Source organism: Sycon ciliatum, chromosome 5 (assembly GCF_964019385.1).
Source record: "Sycon ciliatum chromosome 5, ocSycCili1.1, whole genome shotgun sequence".
NCBI lineage: Eukaryota > Metazoa > Porifera > Calcarea > Leucosolenida > Sycettidae > Sycon > Sycon ciliatum.
Window position 1 is genome coordinate 22,319,036 of NC_088647.1, and position 22,013 is coordinate 22,341,048.

The 22,013-nt window shown below is 47.9% G+C and overlaps 2 protein-coding genes across 3 annotated transcripts in view; both read right to left on the reverse strand.

Moving 5' to 3' along the window:
* Window positions 1-47: 47 nt before the first annotated feature.
* On the reverse strand, window positions 48-9,987 carry LOC135818060 (low density lipoprotein receptor adapter protein 1-like). Of its 2 annotated transcripts, XM_065331379.1 has the most exons (11): window positions 8,799-9,983; window positions 7,069-7,133; window positions 6,740-6,817; window positions 6,131-6,214; window positions 5,316-5,344; window positions 4,842-4,956; window positions 4,005-4,064; window positions 3,304-3,445; window positions 2,837-2,979; window positions 1,719-1,756; window positions 48-880 (listed from the first exon to the last, which is right to left on the reverse strand). In XM_065331379.1, exons 1-11 carry the CDS (start codon window positions 8,893-8,895, stop codon window positions 649-651), a joined length of 1,083 nt encoding a protein of 360 aa, XP_065187451.1. In that variant the 5' UTR covers window positions 8,896-9,983; the 3' UTR covers window positions 48-648. The 2 variants fall into 2 exon arrangements, with proteins under 2 accessions (XP_065187451.1, XP_065187452.1); XM_065331380.1 differs by lacking the exon at window positions 1,719-1,756 and having other exon boundaries at window positions 669-880; window positions 8,799-9,987.
* Window positions 9,988-12,910: 2,923 nt separating this feature from the next.
* Window positions 12,911-22,013, reverse strand: part of LOC135818061 (protein NATD1-like) — a 13,034-nt gene continuing 3,931 nt past the window's right edge. Inside the window, exon 3 of the mRNA XM_065331381.1 lies at window positions 12,911-14,414. Coding sequence (XP_065187453.1) covers window positions 14,298-14,414 — 117 coding nt within the window. The 3' untranslated portion in view covers window positions 12,911-14,297. The remainder of the gene's footprint in view (window positions 14,415-22,013) is intronic.

Here is a 22,013-nt window from a genome sequence, read left to right on the forward strand (position 1 = left end):
CATTTCTACCTTGTCCGCTCACACATGTACATGTACACCTGTACAGCTGTGGTAAGTAAGTAGTTGCTGTTCATCATACATGTATGTACAGGATACAAGACCGTGTGTGCATGCTGGCCTGGCTGATGTATGGCAAAACTGGGCTAGAAAAAGTAGTAAATAAACTGCCAAAAGGGGCACACATTAATTTAAGGATATCGATCTTTGCCAGCAAAAGGAACCTCAAGTTGAAAAGAGAACACCGCAAAGTAGTGTAAGAACACGAGAATTGGTATTGCGGCGTGGCCAACGGGAGATTGCCGAAGACCAGGAAGAATACGAATGACGCGTCAGTGCAGCATATACGCCGCGCCACCAGGCAACAGCAGCAGCAGTCAAGAACTAGCAACAGTAGGAGCTTCTTCAACCAGCAGGATAGACTCAAGACAATGCATTGACTGCTCAACGGGAAGATTATGATAACAGCTCATTCAAGCAGGCAGCCTGAAACTAACAGCCAAACGATCCAAAAGACGAATGTGACGTAATACAAACAGCTGCTCCAATGATAGCTCAGAGAGGCTTCCAAGTCAGGTACAACTTGAAGTAGAAACAAACAAGGGCATGCCACGAGTCCCGGGTACGCTTGAAAGATTAGAAAACGAACGGTCACAAGCTCGTCCCCGACGGGCTTTCCGGGCTGGTGGTGGGGCTTATCAGGTCTTCGCGAGAGACCATGCGGAAGAGCACCGACGGGTTGCTCTCGCCGTTCTTGTACTCGTCCAGCTTCTCGTCGCTGCTGCCAGCCCCCGTGCCCCCACCTGCTGTGATGTCAGCAGGCGCGCGTATGTGTATCCGGCCAATATCCAAAAGATTGGGCGTTGATCTGGCCTGTGCCAATCTGAAAAGCACACACACGAAAACACCATGCGATATTCAGCACGCAAACCAACGCCATGCTATATTCAAGCACGCAAACCAACGCCATGCTATATTCAGCACGTGAAAGCGAGTACTTGAGGTAACTGATAAGCTAAGCCTGGCACCATCTCCAAAATGGCACTGGGACCCATTCAGCTTGTATGTTTTGTTGAACTGTCAATCTATTTCCCTGCTGTGCGAGCTCTACTCGGACATTTGATGTTGTTATGATAGCAGTCATACTGTCTTGAGATATTCCTGTTTACATCTCCTTGAATTGATGCTCTAGTGTATTCCAAATAAGCCCGGAAGTGAGCAGTACCTTACAGGAGAATACAGTGAGCAATGCCAGACATGCTAAAGCTCACAGCCTCAATATACAACCAACAAGAAGGTGTCGTATGTGGGGTTTTTTTTCGAGCACCATCTTAAGGGTCACTTTGTTTTTGCTTTCTTACATGACACATAAGAAAAGCTACGGGCAATTGTCAGCTTTTCCGCCGCTGAAATAGTAGGTGCCTTTTTGGCGGCACTGTCAGCCAGGTTCACCTAATCATATGTACTACACACTTTCACCTTCCGACTGACTGTGAAGTGTAAAGGGTCATCAGGCGCGTGCGCTGGTGCCCTTCAAGGGGGGGGGGGGGTCGGGGGGCCTCCCGGGAAAAATTTCCAAAAATGAAGCAAAATCCTGCATTTTGAGCGAAAAGGGGGGGGGGGGGTCCGGGCACCCAAGAACCCATATAGGGCACGCGCCTGGTCATGTAAGAAATGATTCCCAGCACCAAGTCTGTTCTTCTAAGCGGCATGCCACTCACCGAGTGAACTCTGCGTCCAACTCCTCATCGGACACAGCCTAAGAAGAACAGACACAGTAGGCACAAGAAACATTGCTAAGACCCTTGTGCCACCATGTCCAATTATACATTTCCCACTGGGCCATACCCCGTACATATCCATAGTCATCATCATCGGCTATAACAGTGATTTACAAACACACTTGAAAGAAGGAGTCAAGAGCGTTTCTGCCGTCACTCTGACTTGAGTTCCACGGTTTTATCCCATCATCAGACCTGTTTCTGTTGTTGACAGTTGCTGTCTGATGATCGGTTAAAACCTTGAAGCTCAGAGTTACAGCCAAACGCTTTTTTTATTCCTTCTTTCGAGTATAACAGTGGTTTATTAATCTCGGATGGAGAGCCAAGGATTAAAATTAAAAAAGAGGACCACAAGTTTACAAGTTATCCGTTTTGTCCAACAGTAACGGCTATAAGCAGAATACTGTTGAGTCAAAAATGTGCAACAATTGGCACAAAAACTGACTGATGAGATCCTGACATTCAACGACCTGATGCTTAGCTGCATCACGGTTACTTCATACCTTAGAACCTTCCAAGTTGGAAGGCTGCTGGTTTGCGCATTCTAGACGTGATGCAGCTAAGCATCAGGTCGTTGAATGTCAGGATCTCAGTCAGTTTTTGTGCTAATTGTTGCACATTTTTGACTCAACAGTATTCTGCTTATAGCCATTACTGTTGGACAGAACGGATAACTTTGTAAACTTACGATCCTCTTTTTTAATATTTATTTAAAATGTATCTCATAGCGTGTGCAAGCAACGCTGATATGGGGAGCAACCCCAGAGATGAGGGCGATACCCACCCATGGCAAAAATGACAAAAAGAAAAATGGAACCAGGAGGAAAGCAAAGGCCAGCCGTGAGACATCCCTGCACACAGTACAGTGCATTCACACGCCCAGTTCTCGACGTACAACCTGAGTGGCCATTGCCATCGAAACTATTGAGTGGAACGATGCATCACGTGAATACTTTCATGTGATAGAAGCTTTGCAGCCGAGGCCAACGCCGCTCTCTTACACTTACGACATTTGAAAAATGCAAGTCCAAAGTCTTATTCAATGTGGACTCACTCACCCCATCGCTGCAGCTGCGTAATGTGTCTCCGTTCACAGTAGATATCATGGCCTCGCTGTGACCATTGCTGGTGGGTGCTGTGCCGACTCGTGTTGCTACTGGTTGCTGACGGCCTTCCAACACCAGATCTAAAGATCCTCGACCTGCGAATCAATCCATCGAATACAAGTCACTCTGCTTGAATTTACCATTAGATGAGGGTGGCAGTGTTCGAGATTAAAAGAAGAAGAGCACATTTAGCCTAAGTCGAGATCAACCGAGGCTGGGAAAATACAGTTGCATACCATAACGTGCTCGGTCTCTCATAAGTTCGTTTTGCTGCTGTGAAATGCTGGCTCGACGAAGAAGACAAACAGAGCAACAAAATTCCACACAGGGAAGGTTGTTACATTATACATAGCTGTCGAGTGCCCAGTTGCGTGCTCGCAGTTCAGCTAGGTGGGTGGCAACGCGCGCACACTACTCACTTGTGTTGTGGCCGTTCGACACTCGATTTCCAATGGCGCCGCCTTCGGAGCGCGTGCGGTGCCGTAAACTGGGGTGTCTTGTGGTTGAGTCCGCACCATTCTTCTGTCCAGCCTCATCCGCCTGCTGTTGCTCCTTTGTGCTCTACCAAATAAGACAAGACAGGAACAACACAAAAAATAATCACGGTTCGCGCGAGACTCTGCTGCAGGCCCAGTTTTCCGCATCCGCCGTGGGAATGCCATCACCCTCTAGGATCAAGGCGCAGATGCAGCTCCAAAGCGGTGGGAGGTGGGTAGCTCAGACCTACAACAAAGTGATCAAAGACCGAACTTCCCATTCACTGCATCCAGGTTTCCCTCGTGCCAGGCCACGAGCTCCCGTGTGCGACCCACAGTTCATCGAGACACGCATGAAACCAAGGCAAGTATCATCTTCAGGAAAGGACAAACGCTACACAGCTGATGCACCGCAGAAGCACAAACATCTGTCAATTTAAAAAAAAAAACGGTTGCTGGAATAATGATATCAAGGTCTTACTTAATGTAAGCAGACCAGGTAACTAGTATAACCCACTGGGCACTAAACACCCTCAGCCTAGAGGTTCACTTATGCTCTCACATAAAAACCATGTTACAAGGGAGGTCTGGATTCCGCTTCAAAAATTCAAAACATACGCATGAAATCTGGTTAGCACACTCACCTCCCACATCTCAAACGCGATGTTGAAGGCCTGCGCAACTGACAGCGTCACTGCCATTGCCTGCAGAAGATGGCAGCCGAAAAGCACGCAGTAGACAGGGAATATCAGAACGGTCCGAGCCGGAGACCGTGCACTTGTACAACATTGGATGAGTGCACACTGTGTCACAGTCGATCATAGTATAACCACATCAACTACGATGCACCTACTTTTACTGTGGAATCTTGTCTTGAGAGCCCACATGTATTCAGAGGTCAGTCTTCTAAGACCCAATAGACGACAACCGCCTTCAGACCTTTGCTGAAGGACGCGCAACTTATTCCGAAGTATCCCAGGCCTATGCTGAAAGACCACGGACCTCTGCTCAAAGACCCATTCTGAACCCCCCTTCCCCACCCACTGTCTAAAAATAATCAGATCTCAGTCCTCCGGGCATCATTCGGTGGTCAGGAAAGACAGGATCCACTTCACATGATCCAAATCTGTGACAGGAGAAGTCTTCGAGGAAATTCATCATGACAGCACCAACGGGCAGCTTGCGTGTAATCACGGGAACACTGCAGTCACGGATATCACCCTGGCCGGAGCGTTGATGCCACTGTCAACGTGTAGCCTCGCACCAGAGGTCGCTGACGCGACAGACGAAGTCATAACCCGTAGGCATATCCCCCGTGTGAAGAGATACTACTGCTGCCCACTTGCAGTTGCATCTCCTGAGGCAGATACAACACAGCCAGAGTATTTATTCATTCTTAAACCACACCATAACGCATCACGGGAATTGTCAGCAGGGTTTCCAGTGCGCTGGTCGACTGCCGATGTGTCAGAACCACTAACCTTAGATTTCTTGTTGCAGAGAAATGCGTAGCAAAGGATGTCCAGGGTCTTTGGACATTGCGCAATGAACGTGAAGATCTTGTCATTGTACGTGTCCACTGTACAGTAGGTAACTCTGTCAGCAAAGAGAGCAGAGAGGACAAAGAGAGCAAAGAGAGCAGAGAGAGCAAAGAGGACAAAGAGGACAAAGAGCGCACGTTTTTGCAACAGAGCTCAAAAGACGACGCAAGCCATGTTCGTTAGAAACATTGCACGAGTCTCTCCACAGCGGTTCAGTCACCCTTACACCCCCACACACATACACACAAGCATTCATGCACACATACACAGAGTACACAGATACGAACAGAGATAAATGTATACCCAAGCAACGAAGTTACTACATGTATATGTATATGTTTCTTTCATTCTTTTACTTGAATTTGTGTGTGTGTGTGTTTATGTGTGTGTGTGTGTGTGTGTCCATATACTTACTTATAGATAGGGTATTCCACAGTTCTTGCCTGTACAAGCACACAAAATATATCAACACACAAACTATTACTCAGACGGTGAGCCGAAGAAAACTGTGGGGCACGAGTCACGCATTAGGGTCCACCAACTAAACCAGATTTTGAACAGTTGTCCACGTTTGACTGTTCAAAATCTGGTTTAGTTGGTCGACTCTAATACACTTATCATTAATGACCTGTTCCTGCACACCAGAGAGTGTTTGCTGTGACGTGTGTTGTGTAATACTAATAGTTTGTAAACAAGGAAAACGGAGGGCACACGTTATGTATTAGTGGCTCGCCCGTGTCTGGTCCAGCTCGATCTCCTGGCGGCTGGAATCGTAACACCTCTGCCCAGAATGGCCCAGGCCAAGGATTTCACGATGGCTCGTGTGATCTCGGGTGCTTCGCTTGTGGAGATCCTTCCCACTTCCGCCGTGGCTGTCCCCAATCTCCACATGGCGGCCGCCAGTCACTTGTACTGGTTGTGATTGTAGTCCCTGTTGTCGTACAGTTGATGGGCGTTCTCCTACTTCTGTACTTCGAAGTACATACGACTGTGTGTCCTGTCACTCATGTTCAGTCGTCATCTCTCCGTCTGTCTATGTTGAGATTTGTCTCCAAGATACGACCTCTGGAATAACAAAATAGCCCATACTTCACCTCTTCAAAATCACAAGATTAAATTTTCGGTGCTGCACCTGCTGCACCAATTCCGACGCCCCAGTATGCACAACATTTCTTTCACCCGAGCACAACACACCCTGTGCCTCAACGAGTTGTATGAGCAGCGCTTACGTCCGAAGAGAGCGTCGACATGCTGATGCTCTTTGCAGAGACGCGCAGCGAGATCTTCTCCAGCTTCTCCTTTTGCTCTTTGGCCTGCAAGAGCGACACACAGGCATTGGTGACAGACATGTTTCAATGTGCATTGTAAACATCATCACAAACCTGCTAGCATGTATAGATCCGCGGAAAAAGTACTGGTGAATTGGCTCACCATCCGAGTCGAAAAAGGACTGGATATCTATCCGGGCGGCCGGTGAGTAAATGGTAAAAATGGTAAAAGCGGAGGGGGGGGGGGGGGGCAAAAGAAACAAGGAACTTCCTTTCGGTACCATTCAAAACGTGACAAAAATGTGCGCCGGTGAGTGAGATCCTGCTCTGTGCGTCTTCTGATGATTGCACAGTGTGTATGAAACTGCACGGCTACGTGAGAAGGCAGAACGGCTACGTGAGAAGGCAGAACGGTCTGTTTATATGGTGAAGTATAATTAAATCAAGGAAACAAATGCGGCCCGGAAAACAACACATGTTTCCTGGGTCCACTGATTTATACTGCATGCAATAGTCCTGTCTTGCACCCATTCCTAAAACAGCTTTAGCTACTCCCACGTCGTCATTTACCGATACGCAGATCTTCCGAACGGCTCGGTCCGTGCAGCCTTGGCCGGAGGTCTGATCAACTCCAACAGATCCGAGAAACTGCAACAGGCAACACGCACAAATCAAGTATTAGAGGCGGAATGTAGGCAATGCTGGCTTGACGCCCAAATACAAAATTGTCGACCATCAATATTTATGAAGCCTGTCTCTTTCCTCCATTATCAAAGAATTTTCAATCGATTTTTCAGCCTGGGGCTATTACTATGATTGAACGAGAGACTTCACCAATGTGGCAGAGGCGGATCCGTGATTCAGTTTAGAAGATTGAATTAAGTAGGTGTGAAATGTACCTTTACAAAGAATGATATACCGGCCATGACGGCGTCATTCTCATTCAACCAGTCCTCTCGTAACCCTACAATCAGAAAATGGGATATGCAAACCCACAAATACGTACCCACACACACACACACACACACACACACACACACACACACACACACACACACACACACACATACACACACACACACATACACACACACACATACAGACACAGGGTATGCACGCGCGTACACACACATACACACACGCACAAACATGGAGCAGAGGTGTCATTGTCAGTGAACAAGATACCCACACTTGGCAGTCAGTGCCAGTGACAAACTTCATACATTGAAAAAAATAAACATTTCTGCATTTTTATCTGGGAAGGATGACACCAGCTGATGAGTGATGGGATCCCTGGGCTGGCCTACACCAGTGGTTATCAACAGCTGCAGATAAAATCTCTTTTGAAATATCAGCCATTTCCGCAATTACCAAGGACAGAAAATGACATGATTGTCTTGGCCTACCCCCTGTGAATTCCTAGCTGTTTCCACAACAGGGGTCAGCATGCTTTAGTTGTCAGTAATTTGTTCACATGGTGGGGTTGCTGTGGAATCTCCGCAGGCGCTGATAAAGACTGCCCCTGATTGCCACAGGACAAGTGCGAGGGAAATTGATGAGAAAATACACAGTCCCAGATGATTTCTAGACTGCGATCATCTCCCAAAGGTCCTGTAGGCTGTACATACCATGATGCAAGTACAAAAATAATAATAGAACAAATTCAATTTTACATCTGAGAAAAACACACTGATTATAACTATTAGCACTGTGTTTGAAGACTTTTTTCTCAAGGATTGCATGTCTCTACGAGACATTCCTGATTCCTCCATAGCCAAGTAATAGTTCAAGCGCCCAGTCCATTTGGTGACAAGTGCACCCCGAAAGCCGCCGCTACATAGTCCTGCCACTATTATTATTACGCTAATCAAACACTCCGTGCGTCATGCTCTCAGGATGGCAGACTGCAAAACGGGAAAAATGCAACCCACTCCTACAGGCCCAGTCCAGCGACAAGAGCGCCGCTCATCGCCGCACAGCTTGACACCCGACGACAATTTACAATGCAAAACGCGGCGTCCTTCCAAACATTCCGTTTTTCTCAGCAAGCAGGATCGGACTCGGTCACCCACAAACTGTAAAATGGGTAAAAGACTGACAACACCGTTTCAACACCAGCTGAGCGGCATCTAGCACTCCATAGAGATACACGCGAACTGTCATGCCATGTAAAGGCGGAAAAAGCGAAGCCAGTACCCGGAGGTCACGTAACGTCGTTAGTCACAATGTACTTTCTTGTTGCCACCCACCTCCACCTCCATACCAAGAATCCAAAATAATCTGCAAGTGCAAGAGGAGCCTAGCTAGCCGCGGAAGAAATATTGGAAAAGCAGGCATTGTGTTCCACTGGGCGAGTCGAGTAAAGTCAAATGTTGGTTTCCTACTCCAACACAGACAGTCAAAATACTACCAGAGTACAACCTGTTTGTGTAATATCACATTTCATTCAAACAGCTGATCCGCCGAAGGTTACACACCCCATAATCATGATAATCGAAAAAGAAAAGCGCTGTCAGATCAGATGAGTAAAACGAAATCACTGCAAAGTTCAATCATGATTGTACGGTAAAACCTGGGCAAGAATGGGAACTGAGCAAATCAATCAATCACAAAAATGTTTCAAACTTACTTTCCATTCGCGTCGATGAAGTCGATCCGCTTATTTTTCGACGAACCGCTGCTGGACTGTTTCGCAGGGCCTTGACCGCCGCCTTACAAGCATCCATTTCCAGGCAGTGTGCACAACGGTATCTTCTCCTCGTGAACAGAAGCTTTCAAATTGAACACCGACGCTCAGTCCTCTTGGAAAGAACAACCACCAATTCCAGGGGACAACTGGACTGATTTTATGGACTGAGGCGCGCGTTTTCTCCCTGTGCAGCTTTGTGTCTGCTCCTGAGCTAGTGACAGCCTCTACAGGCCTGGCGTTCTCCTCACACTTGCTGGATGGATGGCCAGAACAGAGTAACAATAGGCTCAGCGACACCCGCTAGGTAAGGACTGCACTTCACTCGAGGCAAGTGCCGCGAAATATCTGACGTGTAGACGAGTATAGACCGACGATTGAACGCTCCTCTAGCCTCTCTCTCTCTCTCTCTCTCTCTCTCAGTCTCTCTCTCGCTCTCTAGTTAAATTGTAGATGTCTCCCTAGCTCGGAGCACGTGGGGAACGCGGTGGAGGTCGGTAAAGTGCTACCGACACCGTGTGCCCCACAAATCCTGTAAGCGCTCAGCAACAAGGTCGAGTGAGTACACGATTCCGAGCCGATTGGCGAACGTTTCGACACAAGTCACAAGCGCTCTGCCGGGTCAAACGAGCTAACAGTACCAGTTCTGGTGATTGCTGTTCGTAGCAGGGTCAAATCAGGTGCGTGAATCTGCCGCACGTCACGCGAATGCAAATGTTGAGCGGAATCCGCGGAAATGCGCTGCTGCGGTGTGTCACAACTCATGTAGCTACCGGCTCAAGCAGAGGAAGAGGAGCAACCCGGTCTAACCAGAGACAGCTGGGACAGCAACAACCTTCTCCGGAACTGCTCTCACACTGCTACAGACACGTGCCGCGTGCACTTCAACTATTACTTAGTATTAGTAAGTTCCAGCACTCACACTCACAGTCACACTTCAAGTAATAGTTAGTTAGGCCTTGGCTTAGGCAGTTAGGGCTAGGGTACCGGTATACCGGGTAATAACAGAAACTAATATTCTCTGAGAGCCCAGCATGCACTCGCGCAGTAAAGATAATTTCGTGCAAATGAGTGCGAGCTGCATAAAATTCAACTGACAATCATCAATAATTCAAGCAAGTATTTACGGCCATCGATGTGGTTCCCGACGCGCCACCAGCATGAAACTTTGAAAGTCAGCCGTGACCGATGAAGTCCCAGTCAAGTGCGAGGTCGTGCGAAAATAGCAGAACCGTCCAAGCGTAGCCTGCGGTAGACGCGATCACCTGTGTTTCGTAAAGCACGATCGAGTCGATCTGATCGGTCTTGCTGCCCTCTTCCTGGACCTCCTTTCATGGCAGTATCAGGCGGCCTTGGCGCACTTTGCCACTGGCACACAGTCATGTTGGGGGAAATAGGGCTTGAAAGTGCTACGTCACTCCATAGCAATGGCATAGCAACAATTTGAAAAATTCGAAAACTGGATCCACCTGGATCCAGTTTTTGTATGGATCCAAGCACATTTCAAGCGGTCTCACTCACAGCAAGGTGATGTTGCCAGTGAAACTGACTGATTTGGCTAGTGGGGGCGGGGTGACAACTGGTGGCGAAGTAAAAGTTGCACCTGCATACGACATGAGTGGGTTGCTATGCACCCACATACTGAGGCAATAGCAAAGTCACACCTTAGTGGATCCAAAATAGAAATCTGATGTCAATTTACTACTCCCAGGCCGTTTTTGACGTCATCACTTTCAAGCCCTATTCCCTGTAAATAACTCACCCAGCCGGGGAGGTACTTGCACATGAAAGATCGATTGTCACTGCACTGAGTGCACGTAGATCTGTGGGCAGCGTGCGCATTCGCATACATGTACTAGTATTGACTGTTCCGTGCTTTCGTGTGGTTTTCGAGTAGGAGTTTATACTCGATGCTCACATCAACTATTGACAAGTAGAAGCTGACAATGAAAACCGTGTTGAAAACGTGCCCATCAACAACAATCTATCAAAATAATGGAAAAGGTGAAACAAGCTAAACACTTCAAGAAAGTACCAGTGTATAGACATGTAGTGATGTACACACACAGTGAAGAAGCTATTCTGCAACGATACGTAACCGTGTGAGAGTTACAATGTCATGTAAAATTGTAAGCTGGTGAAAGCTGAGCCTGAAAAGCGAAGCCAAGGCAACAGCATACGAGCAGGACGCTGTGCACATGGTGGCGAGGACCAGTCCTCATAATAACAAACAAGAGATGATTCAGTGATTGACGAATAAGGCTGACAACTACCTTGATAATAATTGTCATTGACAGGGGCATGTCAGGTCCGACCACGGAATCCGACGCCCCCATCCACCTGCTGCAGCGAGTGCAGCGACGTTTCAATGAGCTTCGAAGCGAACTACAGAAAACAAGCATGCATGATGACATGCACGTGTACAGATGTCTGCATTGCCCGTCGCGTCTGCATGCTTCGGCTCACGAACTCACGAACTGCCGGCACCGCTAGTGTAATGACTGAATTATGTACAATGACAGTTATACAGGTCGTCATGACACCTAACAGTACACTCCAAACCTCGAAGTGACAAACATTTCTGGTGAAGTCGTGCCTTGCCCGCTACGATACTACACTCTACGTGACTGTATTACTATTCACATTCCTGTCGAGACCGAATTTTACTGTAGGGCGGTGTACAAGATGATGGAACAACTCCAGGTCCCGATGCAGATGGCCGAACACACGAGCCTTTCAGCACTTTCTCGGCACAGAATCGTGCAGCAATGACTATGCCCACCCGACCGCGTCAGGCACATATCAATATTGTATGAATAAAAATGTGACAAAGAAAACCTGGCGCAGATGGACCCAGTGAAGTCAGCACTGCCAAATACGGTTCGAATCAATGAACGAAGCAGATGAATGCGCGGTGTGAAGGGGGGGGGGGGGGGGGGTAACGGTTGTACAGACAGTGACAGATCTACCTGAAAAACAGAGAAATCATGGCGCTACTACACGTTCCTGGTGATCTCAATTTCTTTAGGAACAGACAAACAGAACTAACATAATCATTGATAGCTCTCTCCCACGCACTACAGTCTACACACGTACACATGAGTCTGATGGGAGTACGCCCCTCATCTGTGATGATTTAGGTGGAGAAATGAATGACTAGTTTCCAACAATTATTCGTATATGTAGCCAAACTTGGCCTGATTTCGGTCAGCAGATTTTATAATTATAAAAAAAGCACGAGACTGGTTGCATGGGTGTTGTCATTGTCAACAACAACGATCCTTCACACCTTCAGTCGCGCCGTATCACGATTGTTGCGATTGCCAGCGAGAAATAAAATGGGCCCCCAGAGTAACTGTGATTTGCTGAGCTGATGAAGTGATGATACAAGACAAGATACTAGTACTATAGACTGTGTAGTGTCAAAGAACACACTGAAAGAAGTTATGCACGAGAACCCAATTCCCAATGATCGCCATAGAAGTTTCGGGCTACATGTACATGGTCATTGTATACATTACAACGTATATATACATGTACATGTACTTGCAATTCGAAATCAGACACCTTTGGATCAGTTCAACCTACCAAATGTACTGCTGGGATTTCGTGGGTGCTAAAAAACATTGGCTTTCTTGGCTGCTTCCCCCAGGGACTTGTGTGAGAGAATTATTTAGGTCTGTGTTGACTAGCGGATTTATTTACACAGCGCTTTTAAAGACACATTCCTGTGGAAACGTCTGTAAATGCTACAGTACAGTCATACCACTACATGCCGATGACATTCACATGGCATACATTCAGGTACGGTGCGCGTAAACTGGGTATAGTACACGATCTGCAAGCAAGGACAGCTGTTACTATGGTTACATGTATGGTATGGCATAGAACATTCGTTGCTACTCGGGAATAATATGAATCACAGTAGTTCAAACCGGAAAAAAAAGACATAGTATAGTAATATTATTTATTCATATTTCTCTAGGGCAGTCCCCACAGACCTATGGTCTCCTTACGGGGTACCCTAGCCAATCTAGGGGACATTGAAACCGGTATGAAGTTCAGCATACTCTTTACAGCAAAGAAATGCTCCAGACATTGTCAAAACTCAGTGTACAAGGGTATGTACGATTGGCAAGATCCGGATCTAGATCAACCGGATCCACTGGATTCGCACCCTTTCAATTGGTTGAATCCGGGTTCGGATCCGACGGATTTGGATCTGGCCAACCCAGGGTTTACTGGATCCGACAGTTTTGCAAATCAACCTTTCTTGGCACGACCATTACACATTAATTCGTTGGATTGGACCTGGGAGGATCTGAATGATCCGGGCAATCGATCGGGAATCCGGATTTGAGAGATCGAACATAATCCAAGTAACACTGTAACAGTTCGACCTTACAAATGCAAACCTCGGGTATAAGACCAATTTGAGAAGAAGAAGACTATCTGAGACCTAGTAAACATTTGACTGCATACATTAAATTTGTGACAAAACAACAACAACAACAACAACAACAACAACAACAACAACAACAACAACAACAACAACACCGTTCTCATGCTAAAACAGGAGTTTTTATTGGCAAGTTTGGCTTGACTGAATCATAGTGTATGTAGTTGTAAGATGAAGCCATCAAGATTTTGCTGTCCAAAATCTGGCCATGATGGTTGACTCAACACTGGGCTTCAACACTGACACAGAAAAATACAGGCGAAACCGTATTGCCAAAAGTCTGCAAAGCTGCCATTGGCTTCAGACACTAGATTAAAAGGCAAATGTGTACACAGAAGAGGAAGCATTTTGCCAGCGTCCCCAAAGGGACTGCGAAAAAAACTGCTCCAGGATAAATTTGGGGATCTGATAGCGAAGCTGGAAGACAAAGTGGTCGGCACTGATAATGCTATCAACATAGTTTGTATCCAGCTGCTCTGATCATCTTGGTATTAATGTCACACTGCGTATGGCATCATTCACTGACCTCTCACATCATCATCATCACCAGCAATGTGCTGAATGAGTGGTCGGAGGGGGTGAGGAGCACAGATCAGAAGGGCATGACGCTTTCACTGAGGGTAGATCCGCAGCACCCCTGATCACCACACCACCCAACTGGCATGAGGAGTAGGTGGGAACTCAACTCCAGGCGACACCATCATTTGCTGACAGCACAGGATTGGAGCATTACCTCCAGCAACAACGTACTTGTGTGACTTAGCCACAAGAACCGTCAGCCCAGGTCATATGCCACTGTATGTCCCAATACGTCAACTGACCAGGGTCACAGCACACGTCAGAAATCACACACACACACACACTTCCAAATCTACCTGCTGCCCTCACCGCGGAAAGAAACGCGGAATAGAATCTGTTGTATCTCCCATGGTGCTAGCCGGTGGCTGCAGGAAGGGAACGTGAAATGAAATCTTGCTGGAGAGCTAATCCGTGTGGAGAACGTTCCGATATCGTTCAGGATTCTTCGCAACGTAATGCTCCAGGTACGAACAGCTAAGCGTAACCTTGACATTGTCTGCGAGCGCTGCGTCCAGAGCAACCTGCAAATACAGAAATAGAGAGAAAGATAACTTACTGCCGTGGATATAGATAGACAGATACCCAGTCTGCGGACAGAACTGTTTCGTCCTTTGTGGACTCATCAGCCCAGCGCAGATAGATAGATGGATGGATGGATGGATGGATGGATGGATGGATGGATAGATAGATCTACTAGTAGAAGTAGATAGATAAATAGATAAATACAGTTAGACCTCGCTTAACCGCACACATCCGTTTCCCACAAAAATATCCGGATAGGCGAGGGAACCGGATAATCGAACACACATACTGTATGTATGCATGACATATGCTGTAAATCGGTAACCAACGATTTTCGTCCGGATGGCGAGGGATCCGGATAAAGGAGGACCGGATAAGCGATGTCTGACTGTAGATAGATAGATAGAATGATAGATACATGTAGATAGAGATACAGTTGGGGATGGGATGGAGTGGGGGGCACCCGGATGTAGGATGTGTGGATGTCTTATAAAGACACAGGCTTTCATGACTAGGCCTCAGCGGCTAATGCTAGTTTTTTTGGGCAAAAATGCTTTTGGCAATGCTAGTTATTTTGGTTGCTAATGCTAGGTTGAGTGCTCGTTTGCAGCATTAATGCTAGTTTCAGCACCAATAAAAAGGAAAGAAAATGGTGTACAGAAATACTTTTTCGGATGGTCTTGTGTCTAATTTCATTGTAGACACGATCAGATGAAACAGGGCACCATGGTAAATTAAAGATAGAAATGTGATACTAGTAGTCGATACACGGTGGACAATGTCTGGCAACTATCTTCGTGTCCCATTACAGCTTGGGAACTCACAGCTCATGGCCGAGCCGACCGCGGTTGTACTGGAGCATGAGCTCCACTTCCAGGTGGTCTGTCAGTGTTGAGGCTTGCTAAGGGTGCACCCTTTGGGGTTTTCTTGAAATAAACTTTTTTGAATTTTTCCACTCGACCATGCTGAAATACGGCCAAAGTCATACCTGCGCAGGAAAGCTCGCCCCATCCGCGACGTCTCCTCAGCAATTTCTACTCCAACACTACTCCCAAGGCCGCAGAACAAAGTGTAGTGTTGACTCTGACAAGGAAAAGCAGCGGTGATCACTTGTCACTCCAAACGACAAGCTTCTCCTTGCGCCACCAATAATTTTTTGTGCGACTGTTGATGCAAAAGTGACTGAAGGCCTGAGCGCAGTTTTTGAATCTTATTGCAAGATGCACGGTGAAATCACGTGCCTTGTGACGCAAGAATGCCAAGTCGCGTGGATCACGGCATGTGTGTAGCGTAGGTTTGGCGCTTCCAAATAGGCACCCTTAGCATTGAGACGATAACGCTAGCGGTAACGGTATTTTGACTGTGGCCGGACCAAGAGTACCCATTTTGTTACTGTATGGCATATATGTACCCTTGAATCCTGTTGTGCACTTGCTGTGTGCCAGAAGAGGCCCAGACCCCATAATTGGTGCAAACATTACCATATGGGTCATTGCAGCGTATGCCTTGGAAAGGTTTTTAGCCCCCAGGCCCCTTTTAATGCTTTTTACCCCATAAAACCTGCTTGCAATGCTAGAGCAATGCTAGTTTCCAAAAAAGGCCTTTAATGCTACTTTTAATGCTAGCATTAGCCGCTGAGGCCTATTCATGACCATACACATTTCAAATTACTTCCATCTGCATTTCGTCGCACTCACAGAGATTTTCAAGTCGTGCCATCCGTCTGAGAACGTACGGAAATCTATTCTGTCGTGCTGGAGAAGAAGTCCCACTTCTCCGCAAAGTTTTCTTGGCCATTTCTTGTCACTCCACTGCTTCGAACAAGATGTGCCCGCAAGGTACAACCGAGCTGGAGTTTGGGTATTCTCCACATGGAAGCTTTACTATTTCCTCGTTCCCTTTTCGATGGACTGGCACATATGCGTATGGCCAGTGGTTTTGTTGGTGTGTGTGTGTGTGTGCGCGCGTGCGTGTATGTGTATGCGTGTGTGTGTGTGTATGTGTGTGTATGTGTGTGTGTGCGTGAGTGTGTGTGTGCCAGCTAGTTCGGTTGGTGGGTACACTTATGCCAGATAGTGTTGGGTCTGTTGCTAACGGGCTCGGCTGCTTGAAGGTGTAATTTGTACCTGCCACCTTTGTTGGTTTCAGGATTCATATACTCTCTATTTGAAGTATACATACCTGTTGATCATAAACTGCATCTGGTTAGATTAAATCTTGCGTAATCAATGGTGCTAGTGAAGCTTATATCAGATCCACTCTGATTTAGCCATCCACACGAGTAGCAAGTTCAGGGGGTGTCGGCCGTTGGGCGGTTCAATAGCCAATTGAGTCACTTTTCCAAGATTCCTTTTGAGTCTCTCTCCCCTCTCCCGGGGAGACCCACCTGACCAGTTTTGGCCGGGAGCAAATACAAGTGTGTGTGTGTGTGCGCGTGTGTGTGTGTGTGTGTGTTTGTGTGTGTCCCATATGGTGCAGTTGTATGTGCAGCGATTTCCAATCGATAGGTTGCGGGTTCGATTCCCGACGATTATGGTCACACACGTCTTTCTTCTCTTTCTCAGACTCCTCCTGACTTTTCTTTCATTCTCCTGGGTGGTTACCAACAGCCAGTGCATGCCGGAGTACGTGGTGTGATGTGTGTGCGGGGAAAAAAAAGAAAAAGACCAAAAAATTGGGATTCACTGGCCAGAAAAAGCCACTTCATAGCTGTGTGGAGTACACCAGGCTGAATAGTGGCGGCCAATTCTTCAGCCTTGCAAGCTGTTGAATGGTGCAATCCCAGCACAAGTTGCTATGGCTTCTGCTGTAGCATCGCTATCATCGCCTCCGGCGATGGGCGTCCAATGGTCCAATGGCGTGTGTGTGTATGTATGTATGTATGTATGTATGTATGTATGTATGTATGTATGTATGTATGTATGTATGTATGTATGTATGTACATAGCAGACTCAGCGGAGGACGTTCAGGTTGGTTGTAACTCTGAGTTTCATGCCGCTAGGCAATCATCAGACAACTGATACTCGGGTCTACCCAACAGTATGCTTATAAACACATAGGGCCACACGCATAAACAAATTTAGCGCTAAATCTGGTGTGAGGTATGGGGAGAAAGCTGGCGCGGGCCAAGGCGCGACAGTGGAAGTGCCAGGAGGGTGGCGGGCAACAGGCAGGTGTGAGCATGAAAGCGCGGAAAGAGGCGATGGGGAGGCAGTGTACAGCAGATGTGTGGGGGGGGGGTGCCAGGAGGGTGGCGGGCAATGGCCCAGTGAGATCACTGCAAGTAGGGAGTCGTTTGGTGACGGGCAGGCGTGAGCAGAGTGGCATCGCCAACAACAGGCCAAGGGATTGTGTTATTAATAATAATGGGTGCTCAGGCAAAGTGCAGTACAGTACTTGGTCAGTTCATGTGATAGGTGTGAAATTTGCGAGGCGGAACTTATTCTCATGCCTGCATTTCGAGACCATCTCAGACCGCTTGTTGAGTAGGAGCTTCTTGGGTGTAGTCAGGATGTGGAATTTTTCCGCGGTACAAAGATTGCATTTTTTTGACTCACATCTGTATGATCGGCTCTTCTCGCGCACCTTCCATGTGATGGTCAACGGCTTTCCCTCGCTCTTCAGCTCCCATACGTGTTTTGCGAGCTCAGTGCTGTTTTTGTATTTTTCATGACGCATGGAGGTCAGGTGGTTGGCGTGACGGGCTTTGAAAGGTGTCTCTGATAGGCCGATGTAAATCTTGCTGGTAGATTCTGCAGTGGCCTCATACACAATCTCCTTCGTCTGGCACTCTCCGCGCAGCGGGCAGGATTCCTTAATTCTGCAGTTGCATGCCTTGGTTTGATCTGGCTCTCGCAGGTTGCTCTTGTTGTGGCTGCTGATGACCGCTCCCATGTTGGGCATACAACTGTAGCTCACTTTCAGAGTGTTACGGTTAAAAATCTTCCCGAGCTTGGATGTTTTCGGGAAGTGCCTGGAGACAAGGCTCAGGAACCTACCAGCGACGTTTGTGCTAACGTTTTTGGAGTAGGGAGGGTTGAACCATATGACCTTCCGGCTGCGGTTCTTCCTGCCCCTGTGCTCATGTTCCTCGGGCTGAAAGCTCAGCACTTCGGTGTATCCACTGGCCTTTAATGCGGTCTGGTACACGGGGGCTGCATGGTTGAATGCCTCCGCGTCGCTCGATATAGCGGAAAGGCGCTTGTTGACAGCAGCAGGGATGTTGTTGGTGATCCCAGGCGGGTGGTTGGACTGCTTGCTGACGTAGAGCGGGTTGTCATTGGGCTTTCGGAAGGGTTGAAATTTCCCGGTGTCCAGGTTCATGGTGACATCCAGGAAATCCACCACCTTCAAGTTCGCTTCGATGGTAATTTTTAGGTCGAAGCGCTTGAATATTTCCGTCAGCTTTTTTCTGAGGCGGTCTGCAGCCTGTGGGCTGGTGTCCTTGAGGGCGGCCAGTCCATCGTCTCGGTAGAGGCCGATAGCGGATCTACCGACGAGGCTTGAGAGCTGGTTGAGAAGAAAGGCTCCCACAAGTTCGCACGTCTCGGCGCCATCGTAACTTCCCATTGTTACGTCAAACATGTCGCCCTTGTCCTTCATCCAGGGGCGGCCATCGTGGAATAGGAGCGATTTCCGGGCGTGAAAGATGATGTCCATTTCACGCGGCTCGATCGTGATGAATTGCTCCGCGAACGATAAGGCCTGACGGAGGAGCTGCTCACCAATTGACGGGTAGAATTCTACCACGTCAAAGCATAGGAACGTGTGGCGCTGTTTGTCGGGTATCTCCTTGAACCACTCGATCACTGACATGGTGCTCCTCCATAGGTTCACGGCCGTTTGGCGACGCACAGCAGCCACGATCTTCTCCAGTATAGCCTTGCTCACCACACCCACTTCCGATTTGGCTGGGTTAATGAGTCTGCAGGGCAGCGCTCTAGCGAAGTTGTTTTTGTGGTCTTTCAGTGTTATAAAAGCCTCCGACTTAGCCAGTACATCCATCCTGTTTTGAAGATTTAGATCCTCTGCGATCTCCCTCGCCTCGCTGTTGACTTCATCGTAAGCATTCTCAGGCGCGATCTTGTAATTTTTGGTGATGTTCTCCCTCATCAGCTTGCTGTATTGCTCTTTTGGTACTTCGTACAAATTCCGGGTTTTATCGGCTTTCACGATGATGTCCTTAGAGTTTTTGATCGTTTTGGTGTCTTTTCTCATAGTGTCTTGGAGGCTGTCTGATACTTGGCGGAAACTGACCGTTTCAGCCACGCCAATGAGGTCCTCTTCGAAGGCCTTCAGTTCATCGACTTGCGGAGGACACGTCCTGCTTCTGAAGCCGAAGCGTTCTGGTTGCTCCTCTTCGCGTTCCTCGCCATTGAGGTAGAACAAGGCAGCCCACCTCATACGCTTGATGACTTGCTCAATCCTGTCAATTAGACATTTCCGGTACTGCTTGGGTGAAGGTAGAGGGATGTTCTTCAGGGAATATCCCAGTTGCATTGGCCTTGAAGCGTCCATAGCTAGCTTGCAGTGTAGGGGTAGAGTGCTCGACTGGGTAAGGCCAGGAGCGTAGACAAAATCCGTTGATCCCCGAGCTGCAGAGAGTGCTCAATGTCAGAGACAGAGCTTAGTACATAGCAGACTCAGCGGAGGACGTTCAGGTTGGTTGTGACTCTGAGTTTCATGCCGCTAGGCAATCATCAGACAACTGATACTCGGGTCTACCCAACAGTATGCTTATAAACACATAGGGCCACACGCATAAACAAATTTAGCGCTAAATCTGGTGTGAGGTATGGGGAGAAAGCTGGCGCGGGCCAAGGCGCGACAGTGGAAGTGCCAGGAGGGTGGCGGGCAACAGGCAGGTGTGAGCATGAAAGCGCGGAAAGAGGCGATGGGGAGGCAGTGTACAGCAGATGTGTGGGGGGGGGGGGGGGTGCCAGGAGGGTGCAGAATCTACCAGCAAGATTTACATCGGCCTATCAGAGACACCTTTCAAAGCCCGTCACGCCAACCACCTGACCTCCATGCGTCATGAAAAATACAAAAACAGCACTGAGCTCGCAAAACACGTATGGGAGCTGAAGAGCGAGGGAAAGCCGTTGACCATCACATGGAAGGTGCGCGAGAAGAGCCGATCATACAGATGTGAGTCAAAAAAATGCAATCTTTGTACCACGGAAAAATTCCACATCCTGACTACACCCAAGAAGCTCCTACTCAACAAGCGGTCTGAGATGGTCTCGAAATGCAGGCATGAGAATAAGTTCCGCCTCGCAAATTTCACACCTATCACATGAACTGACCAAGTACTGTACTGCACTTTGCCTGAGCACCCATTATTATTAATAACACAATCCCTTGGCCTGTTGTTGGCGATGCCACTCTGCTCACGCCTGCCCGTCACCAAACGACTCCCTACTTGCAGTGATCTCACTGGGCCATTGCCCGCCACCCTCCTGGCACCCCCCCCCCCCCCACACATCTGCTGTACACTGCCTCCCCATCGCCTCTTTCCGCGCTTTCATGCTCACACCTGCCTGTTGCCCGCCACCCTCCTGGCACTTCCACTGTCGCGCCTTGGCCCGCGCCAGCTTTCTCCCCATACCTCACACCAGATTTAGCGCTAAATTTGTTTATGCGTGTGGCCCTATGTGTTTATAAGCATACTGTTGGGTAGACCCGAGTATCAGTTGTCTGATGATTGCCTAGCGGCATGAAACTCAGAGTTACAACCAACCTGAACGTCCTCCGCTGAGTCTGCTATGTACTAAGCTCTGTCTCTGACATTGAGCACTCTCTGCAGCTCGGGGATCAACGGATTTTGTTTTTTTATGTATGTATGTATGTATGTATGTATGTATGTATGTATGTATCTGCTATCGCATCAACAAACGCTTTCCCACTCGTTCTTTTTGGTTCGTTACTTCAACGTTCTTATGTCGGCTTCGTTACTACTTTTGATCAATCTCTTGTCTCCACGTCGCTCATATTTTCCTCGCCATGCGTCCATTGTTTGAATTTTCTGCTCGCGTAAGATCTCCACCACGTCGTTTTATAGACGCCAGTTACCACGAAACTTGTCCGACTCGCGGCGGTATTCCTGGGACTCGCGATGCTCAGGCAGTGAAAGACTGAAAGCTTCTTTGTGGCAGCCTTCATCGCAGAGAACGCACGGGGAGCACTCTTTTGCTGCTGTGGTGCAAAAGCTTACGATTTTTGACTGACGCATCTAGCTGCTGCAGTATGTGCAGCGTACATACATATATTATGTACACGTAAAAGTATGAATTTTTTCTTCCGAGATTTCTGAAAACCAACACGCGGGGTGAGGAGAAACATAGTGTGGCCTAAGAGAAAAGCCGTGGGTGCACATGCAGTACATTTGCAGATTTACGTTCTCTTGCGACGGGCGTATACACATAGTATACATGGTGTGTGTGTGTGTGGGGGGGGGGGGGGGGTCTTCAATGATTTCATACATTGTAAATGGCACGTATTCATCGAAAATGGCGGACGCCCACGCTGCATACATGGTATGGGCGCACGTGAGCCACCCTTGGGGACACTTGTTCGATTCCGCATACAAATGTATACA